This window comes from Bombina bombina, chromosome 1 (assembly GCF_027579735.1).
Source record: "Bombina bombina isolate aBomBom1 chromosome 1, aBomBom1.pri, whole genome shotgun sequence".
NCBI classification, from domain to species: Eukaryota; Metazoa; Chordata; class Amphibia; order Anura; family Bombinatoridae; genus Bombina; species Bombina bombina.
Window position 1 is genome coordinate 434,363,284 of NC_069499.1, and position 26,875 is coordinate 434,390,158.

Genomic DNA, 26,875 nt, shown 5'->3' on the forward strand with positions numbered 1-26,875 from the left:
ATTATTTGAAAAAGAAGGCATCTAAGATTTGTTTTTGGTTTCAGTACTCTGGACAGCACATTTTTATTGGTGGATGAATTTATCCACCAATCAGCAAGGACAACCCAGGTTGTTCACCAAAAATGGGCCGGCATCTAAACTTACATTCTTACATTTCAAATAAAGATACCAAGAGAATGAAGAAAATTTGATAATAGGAGTAAATTAGAAAGTTGCTTAAAATTTCATGCTCAATCTGAATCACGAAAGAATATTTTTGGGTACAGTGTCCCTTTAACTGCCTGTAAAACTGGTTAAAAACATAGATAGTCCCTAGTGGACACAGGGTGATAATAGATAATGTATAAAAAAGGCTTTGTATTAAACTGATAACTAATATGAAAACAATATAAATGATAATTAATGTTTCATAGACAATAATACACATACTATATATACTATATTACAAAAACCGTAAAGCACAGGGAATAATGTATATATAGAAGGCACATATATATATATAGTTATCTATAAAATAACTAACATCACACTCCCTATCTGGTATGAATAGGGAGTGTGATGTTAGTTATTTTATAGATAACTAGTATTTTTCCAATACTCTAATTAATTCATTTTATGATTCAATTTATTTATTTATATATACTTTTTTTCTTCCTGTCATTTATAAGTGGTCATGACTTTATCTATATATATATATATATATATATATATATATATATATATATATATATATATATATATATATATGTGCCTTCTATATATACATTATTCCCTGTGCTTTACGGTTTTTGTAATATAGTATATATAGTATGTGTATTATTATCTATGAAATATTAATTATCCTTTATATTGTTTTCATATTAGTTATCAGTTTAATGCAAAGTCTTTTTTATACATTATCTATTATCACCCTGTGTCCACTAGGGACTATCTATGTTTTAAACAAGTTTTACAGGCAGTTAAGAGGTTAAATTTTCCTATGAGTAAGCGCCACTAGGGGGCGCAAAACGCGTAAGTCCTCTGTCCACCCTGTCTGTCAGTCTGCCTTTTTAATTTTTGTATATCGTCTCTAATAAAGGATTTACTTTTTACCCAATTTTTTTGTGGGTCTGTTCTGTAGTGCCTGCCACCTGTACCTTTTTTTGAGGGAAATACTTCAGTAGCATCTGAGGGTGAGATCTCGGATTCTGATAGTGTAAATCCTTCTTCTGAACCTGAGGTTGTTTCCTTTAGGTCTAAGCTGGAGCACCTCCGTTTGTTACTCAAGGAGGTTTTGGCTACCTTGGATGACTCTGAGGCGTCAGTCATGGTTATTCCTAAGAAATCTAGTAAACTTAATAAGTTTTTTGATGTCACTTCCTCGGTGGAAGTTTTTCCTATACCAGATCGTGTTTCAGATATTATTGCACGAGAATGGGAGTAGCCTGGGATTCCTTTTTCCCCTTCTCCAATATTTAGAAGGATGTTTCCTATTGTTGATTCTATTAAGGAATCTTGGCAGATGGTTCCTATGGTGGAGGGAGCAGTTTCCACTCTGACCAAGAGGACCACTATTCCGATTGAGGACAGCTGTTCCTTTAAAGATCCTTTGGATAAGGAGTTGGGAGCTTTGCTTAAAAGGATTTAAGTACACCAGGGGTATCAATGGCAACCGGCTGCATGTATTGCTATGGTTACTAGTGCGGCGGCATATTGGTTTGATGCATTGTCTGATTCTATTCAGCAAGATACTCCTCTTGAAGAAATTCAAGATAGAATTAAGGCATTGAAGTTTGCTAATTCCTTTTTTGCAGATGCTTCTCTACAGGTCATCAAGTTGGGAGCTAAAATTTCTGGTTTTGCCATTTTAGCTCGCAGAGCTTTATGGTTAAAATCCTGGTCTGCGGATGTGTCCTCTAAGTCTAAGCTTTTGTCTATTCCTTACAAGGGTAAGACCTTGTTTGGGCCAGGTTTGGCTGAGATTATTTCTGATATTACCGGAGGGAAGGGGCATTCTCTTCCTCAGGATAAAAGAAATAAACAGAAGGGTCGGCAGAGTCATTTTCGTTCCTTTCGTAACTTCTCTGGTAAATCTTCCTTTTCTTCCTCCAAACATGAACAGTCCAAGCCATCTTGGAAGTCAAATCAGTCTTGGAATAAGGGGAAGCAGTCCAGGAGGTCTGTTGCTGACTCAAAATCAGCATGAAGGGTCTGCCCTCAATCTGGGAATGGTTCTTGTAGGGGGCATACTCTCTTTTTTTGCTCAAGCTTGAGTTTGAGATGTTCAGGATCCCTGGGTGGTAGATATCATGTTCCAGGGTTACAAACTGGGACAGGTTTCTTCTCTCTAGGTTATCTGTAAACCAGATAAAAGGAAAGGCGTTATTACGTTGTGTTCAGAATCTTTCCGACATGGGAGTGATAGTTCCTGTTCTGGTTCAGGAACAGGGTCTGGGTTTTTATTCCATTCTCTTTGTCGTTCCCAAAAAGTATTGAACTTTCAGACCTATTTTAGATCTCAAGAGTGTAAACAAGTTTCTCAGGGTTCCATCTTTCAAGATGGAAACTATTCGTTCCATTCTTACTTTGTTTCTGGAAGGTCAGTTCATGACCACAGTGGATCTAAAGGATGCGTATCTGCATATTCCATTCACAGGGATCATCACAGGTTCCTAAGATTTGCATTTCTAGACAAACATTTTCAGTTTGTAGCTCTTCCTTTTGGTCTGACAACAGCTCCCAGAATTTTTTCAAAGGTCCTAGGAGCATTGTTGGCGGTACTTTGATTGAAGGGTATTGCAGTGGCTCCTTATCTGGACGACATTCTAGTTCAGGCTCCATCTTTTCAACTAGCAAACTCCCACACAGAGTTGTTGTTGTCTTTTCTGTGCTCCCATGGTTGGAAGGTGAATTTAGGAAAAAGTTCATTAATTCCGGCTACAAGAGTGGTATTTTTGGGGAACATTATAGATTTTCTAGAGGTGAAAATTTTTCTGACAGAAGCAAGAAAGTCAAAGATTTTCAATACGTGTCTTGCTCTTCAGTCCCTTCCTCGGCCGTTAGTGGCTCAGTGCATGGAGGTTATTGGTCTGATGGTTTCAGTCATGGACATCATTCTGTTTGCTCGGTTCCATCTCAGACCTCTGCAGTTATGCTTGCTCAGGCAGTGGAACGGGGATTATGCGGATCTATCTCCAAAGATTGTTCCAGATCAGATGTCCAGAGATTCTCTTCCATGGTGGTTGTCTTCCCAGGTGGTTGTCTCTGTCTCTCTCTGCTATGGTAATGATAATTAAGACGTTTATTTTTCCCCGCATCCTATTTCTGTTACAGAATTTACCTATCTTCATATCAAATCAAGACATCTATATGTATAATAGAGTCTGCGCACAATTCATATGGGATAAAAAGAAACCATGACTAGCGATACATAGATTAACTCAATTACGAGCTTATGGGGAATTCTCCTTACCAAATATCAGATATTGCAATTGGGTAACTATGGTTAAATTTGCAACAGATTGGTTGACAGAAGGCCAATATACTACCTATTACGAAACCAAATCAAATCTAATTGCCCCCTTTAATTTAAAAGCCTTACTCCATTGTCCACATAGGCAATTACCTAGTAATATTAGTAATATGAGTATGTTCGCAAATATCATCTTGGCTTGGCAGAAATACTGTATAGCAATAGGGGTAGATTGTAAATGCTCATATTTCTTACCAATAAGAGGAACACCGGACTTTACACCTGGTATATATAATCCAATCTTTAGTGATTGGAATAGGAGAAGGTTAAATACTTTCTCACAATTAACTAATGAGGATAAATCCGCTATTCAGGCCTTTGAAGAACTAGCTATAGAATATCAACGCCAGGCAAAGTCTTTTTATGCATATTTACAAAGTAGGAGTTACATCATGAAAATAATACAGATAAAAGGGTGGGACTGGAGTATGAAGGATATAGAACCTGGGATTAATATATATAGAATGGGGAAGCACTCCATCGCATTCTGGTACAAACTATTATTAACCAAAGAGGGTCAGGAATATGTGAACAAGTTGAAAGGGGTATTTGATAAATATTTTCCATATCTAACTTCACAGGATTTAATGAAAAGCCTCACTCTTATGGAAAAGGCCACTACAATAATTAGTTGGAGGGAGTCATAATTGAAAGTGATTAATAAATACTACTACACTCCAGATAGATTAAATAAATGGACCCGCCAGGGGGTATCTTCGAGTTTCACAGAAACACTTTATTAAACTTGATAATCTTGCAAGAAATACAAGATTATCAAGTTTAATAAAGTGTTTCTGTGAAACTCGAAGATACCCCCTGGCGGGTCTTCCAACAAAGGTCACATAAGAACAATGTTTTAAACATCTGGCATACGGATACCACACACGGATTTGATTGTACTTTGGCAATATAGTACATCTGTGAAACTTCAAGATACCCCCTGGTGGGTTTCCTCCAACAAAGGTCAAACAAGAACAAGATTTTTCAAACGGAGACTACACACGGATTTCACACGGATTTCATATAGTACACAGAATTGTTCTGTCTCCAACTACAACTATAACATTTAAGGTACTTTCATTTCCCGGGCAAATCATTGTTTAAACTTAAAAGACTAAATCACATGGTGTATAAACTGTTTCTCTATGTAAATTGATCTAACTGTTTCCTTCAACTGTTGCTTTTTAGTACTTAGATCGATATTTTTGTATAAACATAACTCATATTAAGTTCAAATCTATTGATCTGCTATTATACATAACGATAATTGTCCATAGCAAGTATTTTATTAGGTTTTAGATACAGATACTTTTAAGCCGTACATTATTTATTTTTAAAACCACTTATATGTTAAATCAACTATTAGTTGCTAACCGGATCCGGGTTATTTTAAAGGGCGACAAAGATAGATTATTATTTGAATTGAAATTACCCTTTTCTATGCAATTGTACAAATATTAAGATTTTAGGTTATTTAATTATTTATTTATGCACTAACGTTTATTGTATCTAGTGTATTTATTAAAGAATTGACTGTGTTATTACATATGATCGAATTTAAAGTAAAATAAATGAATCTATTTTAATATAAACATCCAGATATTTGTCATTTATATTATAATTATATAGAATTTTATTACACTTCTATCTATATCCAATAGAGTTGAATTATAAAAACATAGCTCAAACATATTTAGCCAAATCAAATCCAATTATACAATACCTATACATTAGGCAAATTAAGACTGAGGGTATAGTACATTGCCTGTGGCATTGTCAAAAAATTAGACAGTATTGGTATAAGTTAAATTTCTGGCTAAATAATATAACCAAGTGTAGTTTTGAGCTCACCCCATTTTATATATTCTTTTCATTATCCAATCCATATGGGACCGAGATCAACAGTTAATCAATATGGCCATTTTAGCTGCACGCAACCTGATATTCAGAGAATGGAAGTCTATCAGGGCCCCAAGTATCGCAGAGTTTGTTGAGACTATGAAATTACAAATGATACTTGAAATGCAAGATAACAAACTACTGCAAGAAAAAAATCTTAGACTATATTTCCATAAATGGCTAAAAGTTATTCTATCCTGGCCTTTGGCAACTCAGATTCAATTTATAACCAAATCAACAGCAAATCAACAGCATTTTCGCTCCTATTATTAGGAGAAGAATTGCTGCAACAGTGGAGGGATAATGAGAGAGGAAACGGGGGAGAATCATAATTGTCAAACAGTATATTACAGATGGGGTCGGTGGGGCGAGGGAGTTCAGGGGAGAGGGGTTATCTTCTTTTTTTTCTTTTTTCCTTTTTTTTTTTTTGTTGGTTATGTTTTGTTTTATATATGTTTATAGCGGTAGCTATCTAAGAAAAGTCAAATGTATAATACAGAATAAGACATTGTACTGATCAAGTTATGTTCAGAAGTTATTTAATTTAATTTCAGAGCTGCATCTCCAGGACAATGATATATATATCTATTTTGCTATTTACTTATTTATTGTTTGGGTATTTTTTGGTGCCCTTTTTCTTTTTTGTATGTATCGATTGAAAATGTGAAAAATAAATATTAAAAAGAAAAAGATTTGCATTTCTAGACAAACATTTTCAGTTTGTAGCTCTTCCTTTTGGTCTGGCAACAGCTCCCAGAATTTTTTCAAAGGTCCTGGGAGCATTGTTGGCGGTACTTCGATTGAATGGTGTTGCAGTGGCTCCTTATCTGGACGACATTCTAGTTCAGGCTCCATCTTTTCAACTAGAAAACTCCCACACAGAGTTGTTGTTGTCTTTTCTGCGCTCCCATGGTTGGAAGGTAAATTTAGGAAAAAGTTCATTCATTCCGGCTACAAGAGTGGTATTTTTGGGGAACATTATAGATTCTCTAGAAATGAAAATTTTTCTGACAGAAGCAAGAAAGTCAATAATTTTCAATACGTGTCTTGCTATTCAGTCCCTTCCTCGGCCATCTGTGGCTCAGTGCATGGAGGTTATTGATCTGATGGTTTCAGTCATGGACATCATTACATTTGCTCGGTTCTATTTCAGACCTCTGCAGTTATGCTTGATCAGGCAGTGGAACAGGGATTATGCAGATCTATCGCCAAAGATTTTTCTAGATCAGATTTCCAGAGATTCTCTTCCATGGTGGTTGTCTCAGGATCTTCTCTATCAGGGAATTTGCTTTTGCAGACCTGCCTGGGTGATTGTAACCATGGATGCCAATTTGCTGGGCTGGGCGCTGTCTGAGGTTCATTAAGGGCTCAGGGTCTCTGAACTCGGGAGTCGGTTCTTCCAATAAATATTTTGGAACTGAGAGCAATTTTCAATGCTCTTCTAGCCTGGCCTCAGCTAGCTTCAACCCAGTTTATCAGGTTTCTGTCTGACAACATAACGTCAGTGGCTTACATCAATCATCAGGGAGTAACTTGGAGTTCCTTGGCCATGACAGAGGTAGCCAAGATTATTCAGTGTTTGGAGATTCACAACTGTTGTCTGTCTGCAATCCATATTCCAGGGGTGGACAATTGGGAAGCGGATTTTCTGAGCAGACAGACTTTTCATCCGGGGGAGTGGGAACTTCATCCAGAGGTATTTTCCAGCTTGATTCTCAGTTGGAGGCAGCCGGAGTTGGATCTCATGGCATCTCGTCAGAATGCCAAACTTCCGAGGTACGAGTCAAGGTCAAAGGATCCTCAGGCTGTTCTGATAGATGCTCTGGCAGTTCCTTGGACTTTCAGTTTGGCATATGTGTTCCCTCTGTTTGCTCTTCTTCCTCAGGTCATTGCTCAGGTCAACAAGAGATGGCACGGGTGATTTTCATTGCTCCAATGCCTCGCAGAATCTGGTTTGCAGATCTGGTGTAGATGTCTTCCCTTCCATCTTGGCATCTTCCATTAAGGAAGGACCTGCTTCTGCAGGGTCCCTTCCTTCATCCAAATCTCATTTCTCTGAAGCTGACTGCTTGGAGATTGAACACTTGATTCTTTCTAAGCGTGGTTTTTCTGAGTCAGTCATTGAGACTATGATTCAGGCTCATATGCCTGTGACTAGGAAGATTTATTATAAGATTTGGCGTAAATATTTGTATTGGTGTGAATCCAAAGGCTACTCGTGGAGTAGAGTTAGGATTCCTAGGATTTTGTCTTTTCTCCAGGATGGTTTGCAGAAAGGTTTATCTGCTAGTACCCTGAAGGGTCAAATTTCTGCTTTATCTATTTTGTTGCACAAGCACCTGGCGGATGTGCCAGATGTTCATTCTTTTTGTCAGGCCTTGGCTAGAATTTGGCCTGTGTTTAAGTCTACTACTCCACCTTGAAATCTTAATTTGGTTCTTAGAGTCCTTCAACAGGCTCTGTTTGAACCTATGCATTCTTTGAATATTAAGATGTTATCTTGGAAGGTTTTGTATCTGGTGGCTATTTCTTTGGCTCGAAGAGTTTTGGAGCTCGAAGAGTTTTGGAGCTCGAAGAGTTTTGGAGCTCGAAGAGTTTTGGAGCTTTCAGCCTTACAGTATGAATCGCTTTTCACTTTGATAAGGTAGTTCTGCGTACTGCCTTGGGTTTTCTTCCCAAGGTTGTTTCTGATAAGAATATTAATCAAGAGATTGTTGTTCCTTCTTTTTGTCCTAATCCTTCTTCTAATAAGGAGTGTTTGTTGCACAACCTGGATGTGGTTCGTGCATTGAAATATTATTTGCAGGCGACTAAGGATTTTCGCCAGTCTTCTTCTTTATTTGTTGTCTTTTCTGGGAAGCGTAAGGGTAAGAAAACTACGGCTACTTCTCTTTCTTGTTGGTTGAGGAGTGTTATTCGCTTGGCATATGAGACTGCTGGTCAGCAGCCTCCTGAGAGAATCACGACTCATTCCAGTAGGGCTGTTTCATCTTCTTGGGCTTTCAAAATGGAACTTCTGTAGATCAGCTGTGCAAGGCTGCGACTTGGTCATCTTTGCATACTTTTTCTAAATTTTACAAATTTGATACTTTTGCTTCAGCAGAGGCTTCTTTTGGGAGAAGTGATGAAACGGGATATATAGGAGTGCCAATGGCTTAGATATACCACAGGAAATAGAAATAGTCTCCAATAGTTTCTATTAAAATTGGATTGTTCAAATGTCAAACAAATATTTATTATATTAAAACAATATAATTCTGATCTCCAGAATTCATAAAAACACAAAACACATATAAAAATACATAAAATACAATACAGCCAATGATAAAAAATACAACAGATAACAAATTGAATCTAATCCTGTTATTTAAACTGGGTGACCAATATCTAATGGTCCAGTTTTCCGTGAGTAAGTCCTCTTAAAGACCCTCTAGTAGGTACATAGATGTGTGTGAAAAAACAAATCTGTATTTGATTTAATTATCAAATAAGTGTACAAATAAACCTGGTGTCCAATAAATGATATAATAATAACTCAAATATTCTTATCAGGGTGATAAGATCACTAATATGGTGATACGAGACCCACTATACAGGTCAACAGTACATACAGGTAGTGCAACATTTAAATCGTATAATAAACGCCGTGAAAAATCAAAAATAAGATACAATGTGTTGGGTTCCTTAAGCTATCAAATAAACCATATTATGGATTACAGAATATAACACACAATGAATAATAAAATACAAATATGAAGTAATCAAGTGGGTGTGGTCATAAAAGTAAAAAAATAGAATAGAATAATGTGAAAAAATGCAAAAAATATAAAATAAACAAAATTAAACGTGGGATCCTACTAGTGGGATTCTAAACTAAGCTGGTACCAGCTATTACCTCAATTAGCCTGATTGAATCTGGATGATGGACTCAGTGGTCCGATATTGCGTCTAACTTTAATATCTTAAAAACAATAAACCAATAAACAAATAACACAAGCTATATAATTATTAATATGAACAACATAAAAAACAGAGAGTTTGTGCATAGTTTGGCCAAAACTAATCCACAACTCCTAAAGGTGTGTTTCCACAACTTTAAATAATAATATTGACAATAATAGTGTCCTTAAAAAGTCAATTGGTAAAAGTGAATCCTTAAAAGTCTGGTGAAGGAAATCCTCAATGTGTAGTGGAGTCCAAAGTCCTATTCCTATGTTAAGACAAAATACTCCATAAGATGAATCTTTACAGCTGAAAGGGAACGTAGCGTCAGATGGCAAGAGTCCACAGGTTCCTGGAGTCAAATACTGAATTTTCAGGTTTATCCAAAAGTGGACTATAAATGAATAGAGACCCAAATGACAAAAGTATCCAGTGTATAATTGAAAAAATGTAGTAACTTACTCCATAAATAAGGAGATTCCAGCTCAGCACAGCAAAATAAGATCTTGACAATCTTTCAACAAAGGATAAAAGGTTTTATTTTCTCAACGCGTTTCAACGTATTACACGTCTTTATCAAGAGCATACATACTTGGTTTTACTTACCTGTTTTAATGTATGCTCTTGATAAAGACGTGTAATACGTTGAAACGCGTTGAGCAAATAAAACCTTTTATCCTTTGTTGAAAGATTGTCAAGATCTTGTTTTGCTGTGCTGAGCTGGAATCTCCTTATTTATGGAGTAAGTTACTACATTTTTTCAATTATACACTGGATACTTTTGTCATTTGGGTCTCTATTCATTTATAGTCCACTTTTGGATAAACCTGAAAATTCAGTATTTGACTCCAGGAACCTGTGGACTCTTGCCATCTGACGCTACGTTCCCTTTCAGCTGTAAAGATTCATCTTATGGAGTATTTTGTCTTAACATAGGAATAGGACATTGGACTCCACTACACATTGAGGATTTCTTTCACCAGACTTTTAAGGATTCACTTTTACCAATTGACTTTTTAAGGACACTATTATTGTCAATATTATTATTTAAAGTTGTGGAAACACACCTTTAGGAGTTGTGGATTAGTTTTGGCCAAACTATACACAAACTCTCTGTTTTTTATGTCGTTCATATTAATAATTATATAGCTTGTGTTATTTGTTTATTGGTTTATTGTTTTTAAGATATTAAAGTTAGACGCAATATCGGACCACTGAGTCCATCATCCAGATTCAATCAGGCTAATTGAGGTAATAGCTGGTACCAGCTTAGTTTAGAATCCCACTAGTAGGATCCCACGTTTAATTTTGTTTATTTTATATTTTTTGCATTTTTTCACATTATTCTATTCTATTTTTTTACTTTTATGACCACACCCACTTGATTACTTCATATTTGTATTTTATTATTCATTGTGTGTTATATTCTGTAATCCATAATATGGTTTATTTGATAGCTTAAGGAACCCAACACATTGTATCTTATTTTTGATTTTTTACGGAGTTTATTATACGATTTAAATGTTGCACTACCTGTATGTACTGTTGACCCGTATAGTGGGTCTCGTATCACCATATTAGTGATCTTATCACCCTGATAAGAATATTTGAGTTATTATTATATCATTTATTGGACACCAGGTTTATTTGTACACTTATTTGATAATTAAATCAAATACAGATTTGTTTTTTCACACACATCTATGTACCTACTAGAGGGTCTTTAAGAGGACTTACTCACGGAAAACTGGACCATTAGATATTGGTCACCCAGTTTAAATAACAGGATTAGATTCAATTTGTTATCTGTTGTATTTTTTATCATTGGCTGTATTGTATTTTATGTATTTTTATATGTGTTTTGTGTTTTTATGAATTCTGGAGATCAGAATTATATTGTTTTAATATAATAAATATTTGTTTGACATTTGAACAATCCAATTTTAATAGAAACTATTGGAGACTATTTCTATTTCCTGTGGTATATCTAAGCCATTGGCGCTCCTATATATCCCGTTTCATTGTTCCGTTTTTAGACCTATTAGGGGGTCTTCTTTATAGTGAGCAGATATCAGTCCTGGGCGCTAGTTACTTTTCTTCTTAAGTCTTGTTTCTTTTGGGAGAAGGGTTCTTCAAGCAGTGGTGCCTCCTCTTTAAGTCAACTATCTTGTTCCTCCCTTATCATCCGTGTCCTCTAGCTTGGGTATTGGTTCCCAACAGTAATTAAGATGGTCCGTGGACTCACCGTGTTATTAGAAAGAAAACATAATTTATTCTTACCTGATTAATTTATTTATTTCTTGACATGGTGAGTCCACGGCCCGCCCTGTTTTTCAGACAGTTTAATTTTCTATAAACTTCAGGCATCTTCACCTTAGATTACTTCCTTTCTCCTTTCCCTTTGGTCGAATGACTGGGGATTGTGGGTAGGGGGAGTGGTATTTAACAGCTTTTGCTGTGGTGCTCTTTGCCTCCTCCTGCTGGTCAGGAGTGATATTCCCAACAGTAATTAAGATGATCCATGGACTCACCGTGTCAATAAATAAATAAATTTATCAGGTAAGAATAAATTATGTTTTTAGTATTACTTTTTTTAAATAGTTTTTATGTGTTTTGTTAAACTTTTACTTTAGGTCTCAAATCACGCTAACTTTTAGCAATGTGTAATATGAGTGATGTTAAGCACGGTCGCGATATCCATTAAAAGTATAGGGCATATTATAGGGAAGTTATTCACGATAAACATTCTCTGTTATTTCTTCTTTTTATAGACTTGTAATTCCAATTTGTTCATTAATCCAGCACTGTCCAGCGATATTGATAGCCCACCTTGCATTATCAATAGCACTCCACTTTCAATCTAGGCCAATGTGGGCAGTCCTTCCATCATAAGAAACGCCCATAGGAACCGCCATTGTTTTTCACCTCTAGCTGTTTTAAAGGGGCTGTATACACCAATTTTCTTATAACTGCAAATAATAGACACTACTATAAAGAAGAATATGCAGAGATACTGATATAAAAATCCAGTATAAAACCTTTTAAAAATATACTTAGAAGCTCCCAGTTTAGCACTGTTGATGAGGTTAGGCTGGGACACTCACTGAAAGGGGCTAGGAAAGCAAGAAAAGCAGACACTCCCCCCCTCCCCTGCATATGCATATGAAAAGACCAATTACACAACCAGGAGTCTATAGACATCAGTATACATATAAAACTTTGGGGTTTGGTTAGGAGTCTGAAAATCAGAACAATGCTATTTAAAATGCTATTTAAAAATAAGCAACAAAATAAATTTTTACAAAAACACTCTAAGGTGGGGTATATACATAGATCATCTACAAAACATTTTTGCAAAGAAAAATCTAGTATACAATGTCCCTCTAACATATACTGTGTCCCTAGTTGACTTGACCTGACAAATTCTCCTGAGACCTGTGACATACGTCTTTTACTTTATGCATTCTATGTATTCCATATTAGGGAATTATATTGTTTGTCTAGTTGTTCAAGAAGACCCCCAACTATTTTACCCTAACCACCATTAACCCTTCACCATTGGCCCCTCCAGCTACTAAACTACCAAACTTCCACAGCAATGAACCCCTAAACCATCTAAACACTGGTCCCCCAGAGAAAACCCGCTAGTCATGACCCTGATTGCACTGAACTTCCTAACCGCTGATCCATCCACTGCATTAAATAACCTTTTCCATAGATCCACTGCCATTGGACTTAAGTTAACCTATAACCATCAGAGACACCACTAGGGCCACCATCAGGGCTGAAAGGGGTCACTGGTGTCAGGGGCCTTGTGGGCAGTGGGAGCCATCATTCTCACTAAGATGTGCACAGCTTATTTTATGGAGCTCCCAGACATCAAGCGGGTCAGATGCAGCGTAGACAGGGGCAAAACTGTGAAGCAGGAAACACCATGTCAACTGGGCCGGCATGATTGATTACCATAGCAACTGATAAGGCCTGTGTGATTTATTTGTGTAACAGTGCAACACACAAAGATCTGTGCAAATTCAGTTGCACTATTACAAAATTAAATCTAAGAAAGAAATCTGCCGGATTTGGCTTCCGGTGTCGATCTTCAGTATCTTTGGTATCTGTTTAGAAAACAAATGCTGAATACGAACATTTGCATATACCTATGTGTTACATATGTTTTATTGTATTTATGAGAATACAGTCCATTCATTCCTTGTTATATTTTTAATAAAAACCAAATGTATTCATGTGCCTGGCCTCTGCTGTTTTGTTTGCTGCATCATATAATATATAGAAATCCAGAGGTATTTATATTTAAATAGAGAACAACATAATAGACCAACTGTGCTGCATGATTCTTCCATCACAGAGTTGTTGAATACCATTACAACATTTCCAATGCACACATTTTAGTCACGACCAAAAATCATACAGGTCAAAGGGGTGTCAATAATTGCTCAGGTCAAAGCAACATATCATTTTGGGCCTGATATTCAAAACCTTGCCGGCATGGAAAGAAATCACACAAAAGCTTTGGGATTTTTTAGACCTTGTATTATTATGTAGGAGTTTCACATAGAGAATACTTCATAGCAACATAAACGTTTCTCAAGATAAAATTTGTGTTCCTAGAAAGGGCCTCTCCATACCGACGAGGTGAGGTTTTGAATATCAGGCCCTTAGCATGTTTTAATTGGATAATCTTTTCTGTTTAGGCTTTTAAGCTAAATAGGACTTGGTCATCTTATCATAATTAAGAGACAGTCCTGTGAACATTTAAATGCACATAGATGAATTATGTCTTGTATTGGCAAAAATATATTAACATTTTGCATGTGAAGCATAGCTAGATATTGCCAGTGGGGCTTGTATCGTGTCAGCAATTAACAAATTGAGTCATTACCAGATTGTACAAGCACCTTAGGCTTTCTGAGCAAGTGCTGTGTTTAAAATGCTGGTGCACGGTGCATACTTAAATACACATTTGAAACAGCTATAGCTTTTATAAGAAGCATTTTGCTAATACATGTATATTACAAAATATTTCTATTCAAAACTGAAATGCATCTATGTGTATTACAATTTTGGTTGGAGTCCCTTTAACGTTAAGGTTTAAAAAGTCTGAATATTTTGCACAAAAAAGAGGGGTGCACCCACTAAATAAGCTTAAATTATTTTACTTTGTTATGGTTCTTTACATTTAAATGAAATAAGCAAATATCAACCATTGAATGTTTGAGCAATCAGTATTACTAATAGTACTTATAGTCATTAAATGAAGACTTTAATTATTAGTTTGTTTTATTTTTTAACAGATAAATTTTAACGTTAAGATCCATATTATGAGAATGTTGTATATAATGACCCCCTATACAAAGGTATGAAACATGAATTAAAAATATAAATTAATTAAAAACCCTTTTTTTTCGTAGGCCACCTTTAAAGGATGGACAGAAATTATGTATGCAGCTGTTGATTCCAGAGGGGTAAGCATCATGATAGAGCTTACATAATCATTTTTCTAATTTCTTAAACGGCATAAATCCCTTTGAAAAATTTATGTATTAGTCCAATTTTATTTTTTTTTAATTAGATTTTTTAAAGTCATTGCAATAGAAATTTAACACATACATATGACAAACAAGCTAGAAAACAGTATGACAAAATCCTATAGGAGTTAGGTCAACATATAACATATTTATCACCATTCATAATTCACACTGCAGGTTTTTCGTCCGCTTGTTTTTAAAGTTATTATATAAAGATAACTCAATATAAGCTATAGAACAAAGGCAATTCCAATGTTTTTTGCATAATAATATTTTTTACTTATTCTTAAATTCATATTTCTCTATATATCTGATGTTCAAATCAGCCAATAGGATTTCAGTAGCTCTCATCCTATTGACTGATTTGAATTTTTCAGCCAATAGGAATGCAACGTTACCCCAATATAAAACAGGTAACTTGCATTCAAGCTTCAGTGTGCGTACGAAGAGGATCCTCCACGCTGGATGGCTCCGCGGTCGCCGATCCTGTTCCGCGGTCACCTCCCCTCCACGTCGCCTTGGTCCTGGATGAAGATAGAAGAGGTCCCCGGGCTGAATGAAGATATCGCCGCCTGGAAGAAAACCTTCAGTGCCTGGAAGAAGACCTTCTCCACCAAACTTCAGAAATGGTAAGTACCTATTTGGGGTTAGACTTAGGTTTTATTTTTATTTTTTGGGGGTGTTTTTTTTTTTTTTTAAGATTAGGACTTTGTTATTTTCATGGACTGCAAAAGAGCTGATTGCCATTTTAAGGGCAATGCCCATACAAATGCCCCTTTAGGGGCAATGGGTAGCTTAGGCTTTTTTTATTGTTACGTTTTTTTATTTTGGGGGTTAGGGGGTTAACTGTTAGGGGTTAATTTGTATTTTTAAGTAAAAGAGCTGATCGCTTTAGGGCAATGTCCTACACTTTTAAGGGCTATTGGTAGCTTAGTCTAAGATTAGGGGGTGTTTATATTTTGGGGGCTTTTTTATTTTTATAGTGGTAATAGATTAGATTTACTTTTTTATCTTTGATAATTTGGTTTGGTTTTTTTTCTGTAATTTTAGACTTATTTTGTGTAATTTTAGATTTAATTATTGTAATTTAATCTTAGGGTTTTTTTTTTAGGATTTTTTATTTTAATTGTAATTTAGTATTTATTTATTTTTTGTAATGGGGTTAATTTAGGGGGTGTTAGGTTAGGGAGCTTACTGATTAGATTTGTTCTTTGCGTTGTGGGGGGTGACGGATTAGGGGTTAATAGTTTAAATAGGTAGATAGCTTTGTGGGTGAATGGCGGACTAGGAGTAAATAGTTTAAATAGGTACTTTGTGATGTGGGTGAATGGCGGACTAGGAGTTAATAGTTTAAATAGGTACTTTGTGATGTGGGTGAATGGCGGACTAGGGGTTAATAGTTTAAATAGGTACTTTGCAATGGGGTGAATGGCAGACTAGGGGTTAATAGTTTAAATAGGTACTTTATGATGTCGGGGAATGGAGGTTTAGAGGTTAATACATTTTATTGTTAGTTGCGATGTGGGCAATGGAGGTTTAGAGGTTAATACATTTATTATAAGTTGCAATGTGGGGGGGGGGGGTGGCAGATAGAGGTTTTATTTTTTGTTTTGTTTTTTTAACTTTTTTATTGAAAATTTCGCAACATACAAAGATCCAGGTGACAAAAGGTACAGCAAAGGTTACAATAATAAGTATTCTTCCATGAAAAAAATTACTTTTTAGTTAATTTGTCTGTCCTTGGATAGTGTTCATGAACAGGTTGGATACATATTGAACATAATCCAATGATAATGCTATCCTTGTGATCTGGTAAAGCATGAGTCCTTTGAATAGAGGCACAAGGATTTTCAATCATACCAATTGTATAAACAGGTCAAAATAAATAAGGAAGGGGAAAATGTCAATTTAATCCTTTGCCTATGTCAGTAATTGAAAGGGAAATGGTCCCTGTGTTGGGGATTTTGGTTGGGATTGAGATTAGTAGTGTATAATGTATTTATACATCATGAGGAATGTTGTATTGGTGGGTGGGGGAGATAAAGGGATATGGGGGGGGGGGAGAAGGGCGGGGGTGCTACCAAAATCTTTTTTATATTTAAGTCTCAGTACTAATTAGAGTTTTAGGCTGCTCCACAGGTCAAATATTTCCTGATGGTAATTCAATTTATTTGTTTTAAATAGTGGAAGTGTTCCAAATGTAACAGATCTGAGGTTTGTAATTGCCACTATTGAAGTGATGGAATGTTATTGGTTTTCCATTTTCTGGTTATTAGTTTCTTAGTACTATTGATCATTATAAGGAGAAGGGATGTTTTTGTTTTGTTTTGTAATTTGGGTAAGTTTAAAAATAATAGTAGTTGCATCCTGCGTAAAATGTCAGTGCCTATTACTGCTGATATGGATTAAAGACGGTGTTCCAGAATTCTGTGATGTGGGGGCATGACCACCAAAGGTGAAACATGGTACCTTTTTGCCCGCAGCCTCTCCAGCACTTGTCACTAATTTGAGGATTAGATTTATGTAATCTATATGGGGTTAAGTACCATATGATGAGGATCTTAAAATGCATCTCTTGTAGGGTGGCGGATGAAGAAGCGTGTAAGGCTGCTTGGCATGATTTGTGCCATATTTTGGAGTTATGCTCGGTGTTCATTTCTGTGTCCCATACTCTGGTATAAGTGGGCAATGTCTGAACATCAGGCAGTAGGAGTATTTTGTAAAGGAGTGAGACTGTTTGTCTGGGTGGGGTTGATTGAGTGCATAGGTGTTTAAATTGGGTAAGGTCCCTATGCATTTTGGCTTTATGTCTATGTGTTGAGATGTAATGTATGATTTGAGAGCGGGAAAGCCATGTAGGCAATGTTGATTTATTCAAAAACTTGCAATCTTTCCAAAGACATTATGGTCCCCTGCTCAATTTAAAAGTGTAGTGCACCTTCTCTTAATTTGTAAGTAGGTCTCTGCTAGGAATTAATATTTCCTAAAGGTAAGTCTGCTTTTTCTCTGATAGGGAGGAGTGGCCTGTATAAGGACCATATGTGTAGGTTAGTCGCTATTGTTATGTCCCACTCTTTGAACGTTTCCGATATTGTGGAGTAGAATGTTAATGTGTCTGGTTGCTTCCTAGGTTCAGTCCAAGCTAATATTGCAACATTTCCCCTATCAAGTATGTGGTTGTCCAGTTGTACCCAGGCTTTATGATCAGAATTGTGGCTCCAGTCTAAGAGTATTATAGCTCTTCTATAAAGAGCAAGGCTTGGTACTTCCATTCCTCCCCTTCCTCTGGGCAAATACTATTGGCTAGATTACGAGTCTTGCGTTAGCCTTAAAAAGCAGCGTTGAGAGGTCCCAACGTTGCTTTTTAACGCCCGCTGGTATTACGAGTCGGGCAGGTACAGGTGTACCGATCACTTTTCTTCCACGACTCTAGCTTACCGCAAATCCCCTTATGTAAATTGCATATCCTATCTTTTCAATGGGACTTGCCTAACGCCGGTATTAAGAGTCTTGGAAGAAGTGAGCGGTACACCCTCTCCTGTCAAGACTCCTACCGCATTTAAAAGTCAGTAGTTAAGAGTTTTATGGGCTAACGCCGTAACATAAAACTCTTAACTAATGTGATAAAAAGTACACTAACACCCATAAACTACCAATTAACCCCTAAACTGAGCCCCCCCCCCACATCGGAAACATTTTAATAAAGTTTTTAACCCCTAATCTGCCGACCGGACATCTCCGCCACTTTAATAAATATATTAACCCCTATAACGCCGCACTCCCACCTCACAAACATTAATTACATTTTATTAACCCCTAATCTGCCGTCCCTAACATCGCCGACACCTACCTACATTTATTAACCCCTAATCTGCCACCCACAACGTCGCCGCTACTATATTAAAAGTCTAACCCTAACACCCCCCTAACTTAAATATAATTTAAATAAAACAAAATAAAATTACTATCATTAACTAAATTATTCCTATTTAAAACTAAATACTTACCTATAAAATAAACCCTAAGATAGCTACAATATAACTAATAGTTACATTTGTAGCTATTTTAGGATTTATTTTTATTTTACAAGCAACTTTGTATTTATTTTAACTAGGTACAATAGTTATTAAATAGTTATTAACTATTTCATAACTTCCTAGTTAAAATAAGTACAAATTTACCTGTAAAATAAACCCTAACCTAAGTTACAATTACACTTAGGTTTATTGCAGTGTGGGTTAATGGCAGATTAGGGGTTAATAGTTTTATTCGGTTTATTGCATTTTTGGGTTGACGGTGGATTAGGGGTTAATAGTTTTTCTAGGTTTATTGCTATGTGGGTTAATGGTGGATTAGGGTTTAATAAACTTTATTAGTTATTGCGGTGGGGGTTGGCGGTTGACAGGTAGATAGATATTGCGTATGCGTTAAGTGTTAGTTAATATTTTCAGCCAGTTACGGGAGTTACGGTGCTCAAATTTTCAGCGTAAGGCTTGCTGCACCTGCCTATGTGTGGCTAGGTGAAAATGGAGTAAAATGTTCCCCTTTTCGCTGCGTAAGTCCTTGCGCTGAATATGTGATACCAATGTGTGACGCAGTTTTATGCTAGCTTATTGGAGTAAAAATTGCGGGCGACGGGTGAAATATACACGCCACATTTATATGTGGCGCCGTATATGTGATAGCAAAACCGCGTAAAAAAAACGGCATCACCGGCTTTTGTGGGCAACGGCACATATGTAATCTTGCACCTGATCTCAATGTGCTGTATATCACACACTGAGATATCAAAGCCTCTCAGCTTACAACCTGCACACTGCTCTTGACTATACAAACATCTGGATAGTCATGTACGGCAGGACCATCAAACAGGATAGTGTAATGTAAAAGTATTTTACTTCAAATAACATAAAAAAACGTTTCCCAGCTTTTGTATAGCTACTTCATCAGTAATCTCAAACAGTATACACTATCCTATTTATGTTCAAAATAATAAATCACAGTCCTTTCTTACATCAATTCAATCAATCAAATAGCTCTACACATTAGTCATCATAAAGTCTTACCTTAGATTTAGCTGCAAATAGCCTCCTGCACACCTTTCTATATTATGCAGCAGGAACGGTAGAAAGTTATTTTAGATAAATATTGTTTCTGACCACTTTGAAATGACTGGCAAGCTCTGCCCACTGATGACATCACAATTTGGGCTACATCTAGGCACTTTGCTGAATAGCATTGACAGTCATCACTGGGCAGAGCTTGGCAGCCGTTTCAAAATGTCCAGAAACAATATTCATTTTAACATAACTTTTTTTACCATTCCTGCTGGATGATATAGAAAAGCTGCAGGAGGCTATTTGCCGCTTAATCTAAGTTAAGACTTTAAGATGACTAAGGTGTAGACTGTCCCTTAACTAACTCACCACTTAAAATAATCTTAAAATTTCTAATAAACAAACCATTATATAATATTCAATAAAAACTGCCATAGATATGTTAAATAACCATACCTTGTTTAAACTAATCACCCAAAGGATGGCTGCGATATCAAATGGATACACTTAAAAGCCACTTAAGCTGAGGAACCTTATATGAATTACTTCCTCATTACATGATTACTACATCATATATGGAAAGCCAGAAGGTTCAGTTAGTCAAAATTAAGTAATTTAAATAAAAATTTGTAAATATAATAAAAGGAAATATGTAAATGTAATGTTGCAGCTTACAATTTCTATACATAAAATCTTAACATTAGGTCACAAATAAAATTATATAGAAATAAAGAAATATATTAAAATGTGTATTTAGCACCAAATAAAAAAAAAACACGAAAATGTTAATGTTAAAGATCTTCAAATAATATTTAAAACAATCCACTGTAACTATCTAAAAATATCTAACAGATAATTAATCTGTGTTTTAAATAAGATGTATTCAAATGAATTCCACTAATTCTAATAAAATATAAAGCCCTATCTGAGTCTATTAATATATTTCTTATGTGCACATATAGCTAATTTTTATAGTTAAATTCCCCTATTTATAAAAAAAAATACTGCTTCTCTAGTGTCTTAAATTCAAACTTCATTATCCATTAGGTTTTCCACGCATCTCTCTTTTTAATAATCATGCTTCTAAATGGCTCCTCCCCTCCCACTAGATACACTAACCTTTTCTTTGCCTACTCATGTGAAATCTTTGTTATTGGTCAATACATTCTGATTTTGCTTACAATGTGCAGGATCTTGTTTGCCTTTCTCTGTCTTGTTGAAGCGCTCCCTAAATCTAGTTTTCAAAAATCTTAAAGTGTGGTATAATTAATGGATTTTCTAACTACAAGTTAGTAAATAAACCACATTTAAATGTTTACAGTCAATAAAGGATTTAGTGTCAAATTCCCTATTTGTAACTGTTGATTTAAATGTTTTTTGGACAAACTTAACATAGTTACAGGTTTTACAAAAATAGAATCATTTTAAATAGTTTAAAGAGAATTTATTTTCAGATTTCATACCCTTGATGGTTAACAAACCGTTCTCAGCCTTGAAAAAAGACATTGCTGCCATTTCTAAAGACATACTGTTTATTCTAAAACAGTTTGTTTGACATGCCTCTAAAGGTAGCACAGTTGGGACTTCTGCAAATTTACGGCTAGATTACGAGTTGTGCGTTAGGGTAAAAAAACAGTGTTAAGAGGTCCTAATGCTGCTTTTTTACGCCCGCTGGTATTACGAGTCTTGAAGGTTTAGGGTCACCGCACACTTCTTTGGCCTTACCGCAAAACGACTTACGCAAACTTCGTAAAGTCTTTTTTCTATGGGACTTCCATAGCTCCGGTATTACGAGTCTGTCCTGGGAGGCCAAAAAGTGAGCGGTACACCCTACCCTGTCAAGAGTCCTAACGCATTTAAAAGTCAGTAGTTAAGAGTTTTATGGTACAACGCTGTAACATAAAACTCATAACTTAAGTGCTAAAAAGTACACTAACACCCATAAACTACATATTAACCCCTAAACCGAGGCCCTCCCGCATCGCAAACACTATAATAAAAATGTTAACCCCTAATCTGCCACTCCGGACACCTCTGCCATCTATATTATATTTATTAACCACAAATCTGCTGCCCCCAACATCGCCGACACCTACATACTATTTATTAACCCCTAATCTGCCGCCCCAATGTCATTGCAACCTACCTACATTTATTAACCCCTAATCTGCTGCCCCCAACGTCGCCGCCACTATATTAAAGTTATTAACCCCTAAACCTAAGTCTAACTCTAACCCTTACACCCCCTAACAAATATAATTACAATAAATATAAATAAATATTACTATCATTAACTAAATTATTCCTATTTAAAACTAAATACTTACCTATAAAATAAACCCTAAGCTAGCTACAATATAACTAATAGTTACATTGTATCTAGCTTAGGGTTTATTTTTATTTTACAGGCAAGTTTGTATTTATTTTAACTAGATAGAATTGTTATTAAATAGTTATTAACTATTTACTAACTACCTAGCTAAAATAAATACAAATTTACCTGTAAAATAAAACCTAACCTAAGTTATACTAACATCTAACACTACACTATAATTAAATAAATTAAATACAATTACCTAAATTAAATTAAATTAGATAAAGTACAAAAAAACACTAAATTACAGAAAATAATAAACAAAATACAGATATTTAAACTAATTACACCTAATCTAATAGCCCTATTAAAATAAAAAAGCCCCCCCCCCCAAAATAAAAAAACCCTAGCCTAAACTAAACTACCAATAGTCCTTAAAAGGGTCTTTTGCGGGGCATTGCCCCAAAGTAATCAGCTCTTTTACCTGTAAAAAAAATACAAACAACCTTCCAACAGTAAAACCCACCACCCATACAACCAACCCCCCAAAGTCCCTAACCTAAAAATAAAACCCACCCAATACACCCTTAAAAAAACCTAACAACCGGAATTAAGCCAACCGGAATTAAGGTAGAAAGAATCCTATTGGCTGATGCAATCAGCCAATAGAATGCAAGCTCAATCCTATTGGCTGATTGGATCGGCCAATAGGATTGAAATTCAATCCTATTGGCTGATTGCATCAGCCAATAGGATTTTTTCTACCTTAATTCCGGATGGCTGATAGAATTCTATCAGCCAATCAGAATCTAAGGGATGCCATCTTGGATGACGTCACTTAAAGGTACCTTCATTCAGCTTTAGTCGTCGGATGAAGAGGATGCCCTGCGTCAGATGTCTTGAAGATGGACCCGCTCCGCGCCGGATGGATGAGATAGAAGATGCCGTCTGGATGAAGACTTCTGTCCGTCTGGAGGACTACTTCGTCTGGCTTGGATGAAGACTTCTCCCGGCTTCGTTGAGGACTTCGGCCCGGCTTGGATAAAGACGTCTCCCGGTAAGTCGATCTTCAGGGGGTTAGTGTTAGGTTTTTAAGGGTGTATTGGGTGGGTTTTATTTTAGGGACTTTGGGCCTGCAAAAGAGCTAACTGCCCTTTTAAGGGCAATGCCCATCCAAATGCCCTTTTCAGGGCAATGGGGAGCTTAGGTTTTTTTAGATAGTATTTTATTTGGGGGGTTGGTTGTGTGGGTGGTGGGTTTTACTGTTGGGGGGGTTGTTTGTATTTTTTTTACAGGTAAAAGAGCTGATTACTTTGGAGCAATGCCCCGCAAAAGGCCCTTTTAAGGGCTATTGGTAATTTAGTTTAGGCTAGGGTTTTTTTATTTTGGGGGGGCTTTTTCTATTTTAATAGGGCTATTAGATTAGGTGTAATTAGTTTAAATATATGTAATTTGTTTATTATTTTCTGTAATTTTGTGGGGTTTTTTTTTGTACTTTAGCTAATTTCATTTAAATTAGGTTAATAACTATTTAATAACTATTCTACCTAGTTAAAATAAATACAAACTTGCCTGTAAAATAAAAATAAACCCTAAGCTAGCTACAATGTAACTATTAGTTATATTGTAGCTAGCTTAGGGTTTATTTTATAGGTAAGTATTTAGTTTTAAATAGGAATTATTTAGTTAATGATAGTAATATTTATTTAGATTTATTGTAATTATATTTAAGTTAGGGGGTGTTAGGGTTAGGGTTAGACTTAGGTTTAGGGGTTAATAACTTTAATATAGTGGCGGCGACGTTGGGGGCGGCAGATTAGTGTTAATAAGTATAATATAGGTGGCGGCGGTGTTGGGGGCAGCATATTAGGGGTTAATAAGTATAATGTAGGTGTTGGGGGCAGCAGATTAGGGAATAATAAGTAAAATGTAGGTGGCGGCGGTGTCCGGAGCGGCAGATTAGGGGTTAATAAGTATAATGTAGGTGGTGGTGATGTCGGGGGCGGCAGATTAGGGTTAATAAGTGTAAGATTAGGGGTGTTTAGACTCAGGTTTCATGTTAGGGTGTTAGGTGTAAACATAGGAATCAATGGGGCTGCGTTAAGGAGTTTTACGCTGCTTTTTTGCAGGTGTTAGACTTTTCTCAGCCGGCTCTCCCCGTTGATTCCTATGGGGAAATCGTGCACGAGCATGTACGACCAGCTCACCGCTGATTTAAGCAGCGCTTGGATTGGAGTGTGGTATGGACAAAATTTTGCTCAACGTTCACTTCTTGTCTTTTAACGACGGGTTTCTGAAAACTCGTAATACCAGCGCTGCATGTTTGTGAGCGGTGAGACAAAACTGCTCATTAGCACCGCATAGCCTCTAACGCAAAACTCGTAATCTGGGACCTTGGTTGCCCATCTCCAGAAATATGTACAACCTAATGGGGCATTTACACCCCACTTCCCTCCTCCCAACAAATTTCAAAGCCTGAATGGCACATATAAAAGCTGAAAAATGTAGCTTAAGCAGTGATAACATTTATGACTTAAATAGAGAATGTTATTGGTCTAAGTATATTGTAGCCAACCAATTGTTTGCTTGACTGGATCACATACATTAAATATTCCAAATATTAACAAGAATGTTCTTGTTTATAATTTAATTAAATCATTTATGTAATAATTTACTGTCTGTTCTTTCTTTTATATAGCAAAATGAACAACCAAAATATGAGGAGAATCTATATATGTATATTTATTTTGTAGTCTTCATTATATTTGGATCATTCTTCACATTGAATCTCTTCATTGGTGTCATAATTGATAATTTTAACCAACAAAAAAGGAAGATAAGTATTCTTTATTAATTCATACTTATTTGTATACCATTTTATACTATGTGCATACAATAATAATTATATAATAGGCTCCAAAAACTTGAGTCCACTACCAAAATCTACTTTTAGTGCTGCATTTCTGAAACAAAAAAAAAACAAAATAAATGTGTTTGGCTAAATATAATAATATAATATATAATATTTTTCAAACATCCCAGAGAGTGTCTAGAGCTTTCACAGTGTTTTTGCATTTTCCCTTTTCAAATGTTTTAAAAAATGTTCAATGAGGTTGATGCCTGGTCATTGTGGAAGGAAATCAATGCAAATTAGCACTCCTTCCTTGGACTTCAGATACACCTGACACAGTTCCAATGTGTGTTAATGATAGTTCTTTTGGATGGAAAATGAATCATAGCTTGAATGGTTGTCATGTCTCTGAAAAATAGAGTGGTACTCCCTAAACTTGTTCAACAAACTCGAGGATATGCAAAGCCTCAACACATCTGAATATTTCCTCCGCCAGATTTAATTATACATTTTACACACTGTCAGTAAGCAGGACTTTTTTTTCAGTCTTCTGCTGTTTGATATGGCCAGGTTTAAATGTTTTCAACAAAGAAGTGGTGTAGATACCAGTGCCCTTCTATGAATATCAAACTTATAATTCAGTGTAATACCAAACATATTGTCTGTGCTTTTGCTTACTGAAGTGGAATGTTCCTGTTTCGGCTGTGCTTGAATTGTGGATGCAACTACTGCTCTAGTTTTTAATGATGTTAGCTTGATATACTATTCTTCTTATGCTCTGGTCAATTTAGGTCTGGATGAAAATAAAATAGTCTTAGAAAATCTGTTGAGTGTATGTTTTTTCTCCTACCTTAGCTGAGAATTTTGACTGGGAAAGTTTTCTGCACTCAGAAGAATTTGCCCTCAGATTGCTTTTCTAGTCTCCATTGACATAATTGCAAAAGGGATTTTAACTAATCTCCTTCTTAAAAGGCACCAACAGGAACACTTGTGGTGTGTGATAAATAATGTGTTTTTAAATAATAATTGTATAACTGATTACAATAATTAATTACTTTTTAATAAATGATCAAATAAAACCAATTGGAGATAGTGGACTCAGGCTTTTAGAGTCTATTGTAAATATCTATCATAATTCATTATGATTCATTGATTGCCTAAATACATGGATAAATTATTATAAATGTATGATATTGATGATGTGTAAAATTGAGTCAATGGCCTAGATTCTTTAAGCTTTGAGGCATAGTAAAAATTTCAAATTGGCTCTCGATTAAAACTCTATGTTCGTCGTGCCATGTGGTTTGAAAATGTTCTAATTTAATGAAGTTTACTAACCCATTGTGAGAATCGAAATAATCAAGATTCATCTGTAATCATTTGTTATGGGGTCAGTGTTTTTTCTAAAGTATTGGCCAATATATATTAAACACTAATTTGAAAACTAAAATTAAGTTAGATTTAGCATAGTGGGGGAGTTGAAATCTGGTTAAATTATTCTAGTTTAATTAATTATTAACATAGATGTTTAGGGAGAGACAAGAAGCAAAGTCAGTAACTACCTATCACATTTCAAGTTGACTTACCTCTCCAATCTTAGTGATCTAGGTCTATGAATCAGTTTTGTTCCAAAAGCTGAAGATTATTTTTAGAAAGAAAAGCAACTTGCTTTACAAAAAAAATTGCAGCAATAAACAAGTATACAAAATTGACTCCTTGTCTGTGGAGAAACATTATAAAGATTGAATGTATCTT

The 26,875-nt window shown here is 35.7% G+C and overlaps 1 protein-coding gene across 1 annotated transcript in view; it reads left to right on the forward strand.

Moving 5' to 3' along the window:
* The window catches only part of LOC128658283 (sodium channel protein type 2 subunit alpha-like), a 380,151-nt gene that overhangs the window by 265,112 nt on the left and 88,164 nt on the right, over positions 1 to 26,875 (forward strand). The window contains exons 24-25 of the mRNA XM_053712819.1: positions 14,782 to 14,835; positions 24,968 to 25,109. Coding sequence (XP_053568794.1) covers positions 14,782 to 14,835; positions 24,968 to 25,109 — 196 coding nt within the window. The remainder of the gene's footprint in view (positions 1 to 14,781; positions 14,836 to 24,967; positions 25,110 to 26,875) is intronic.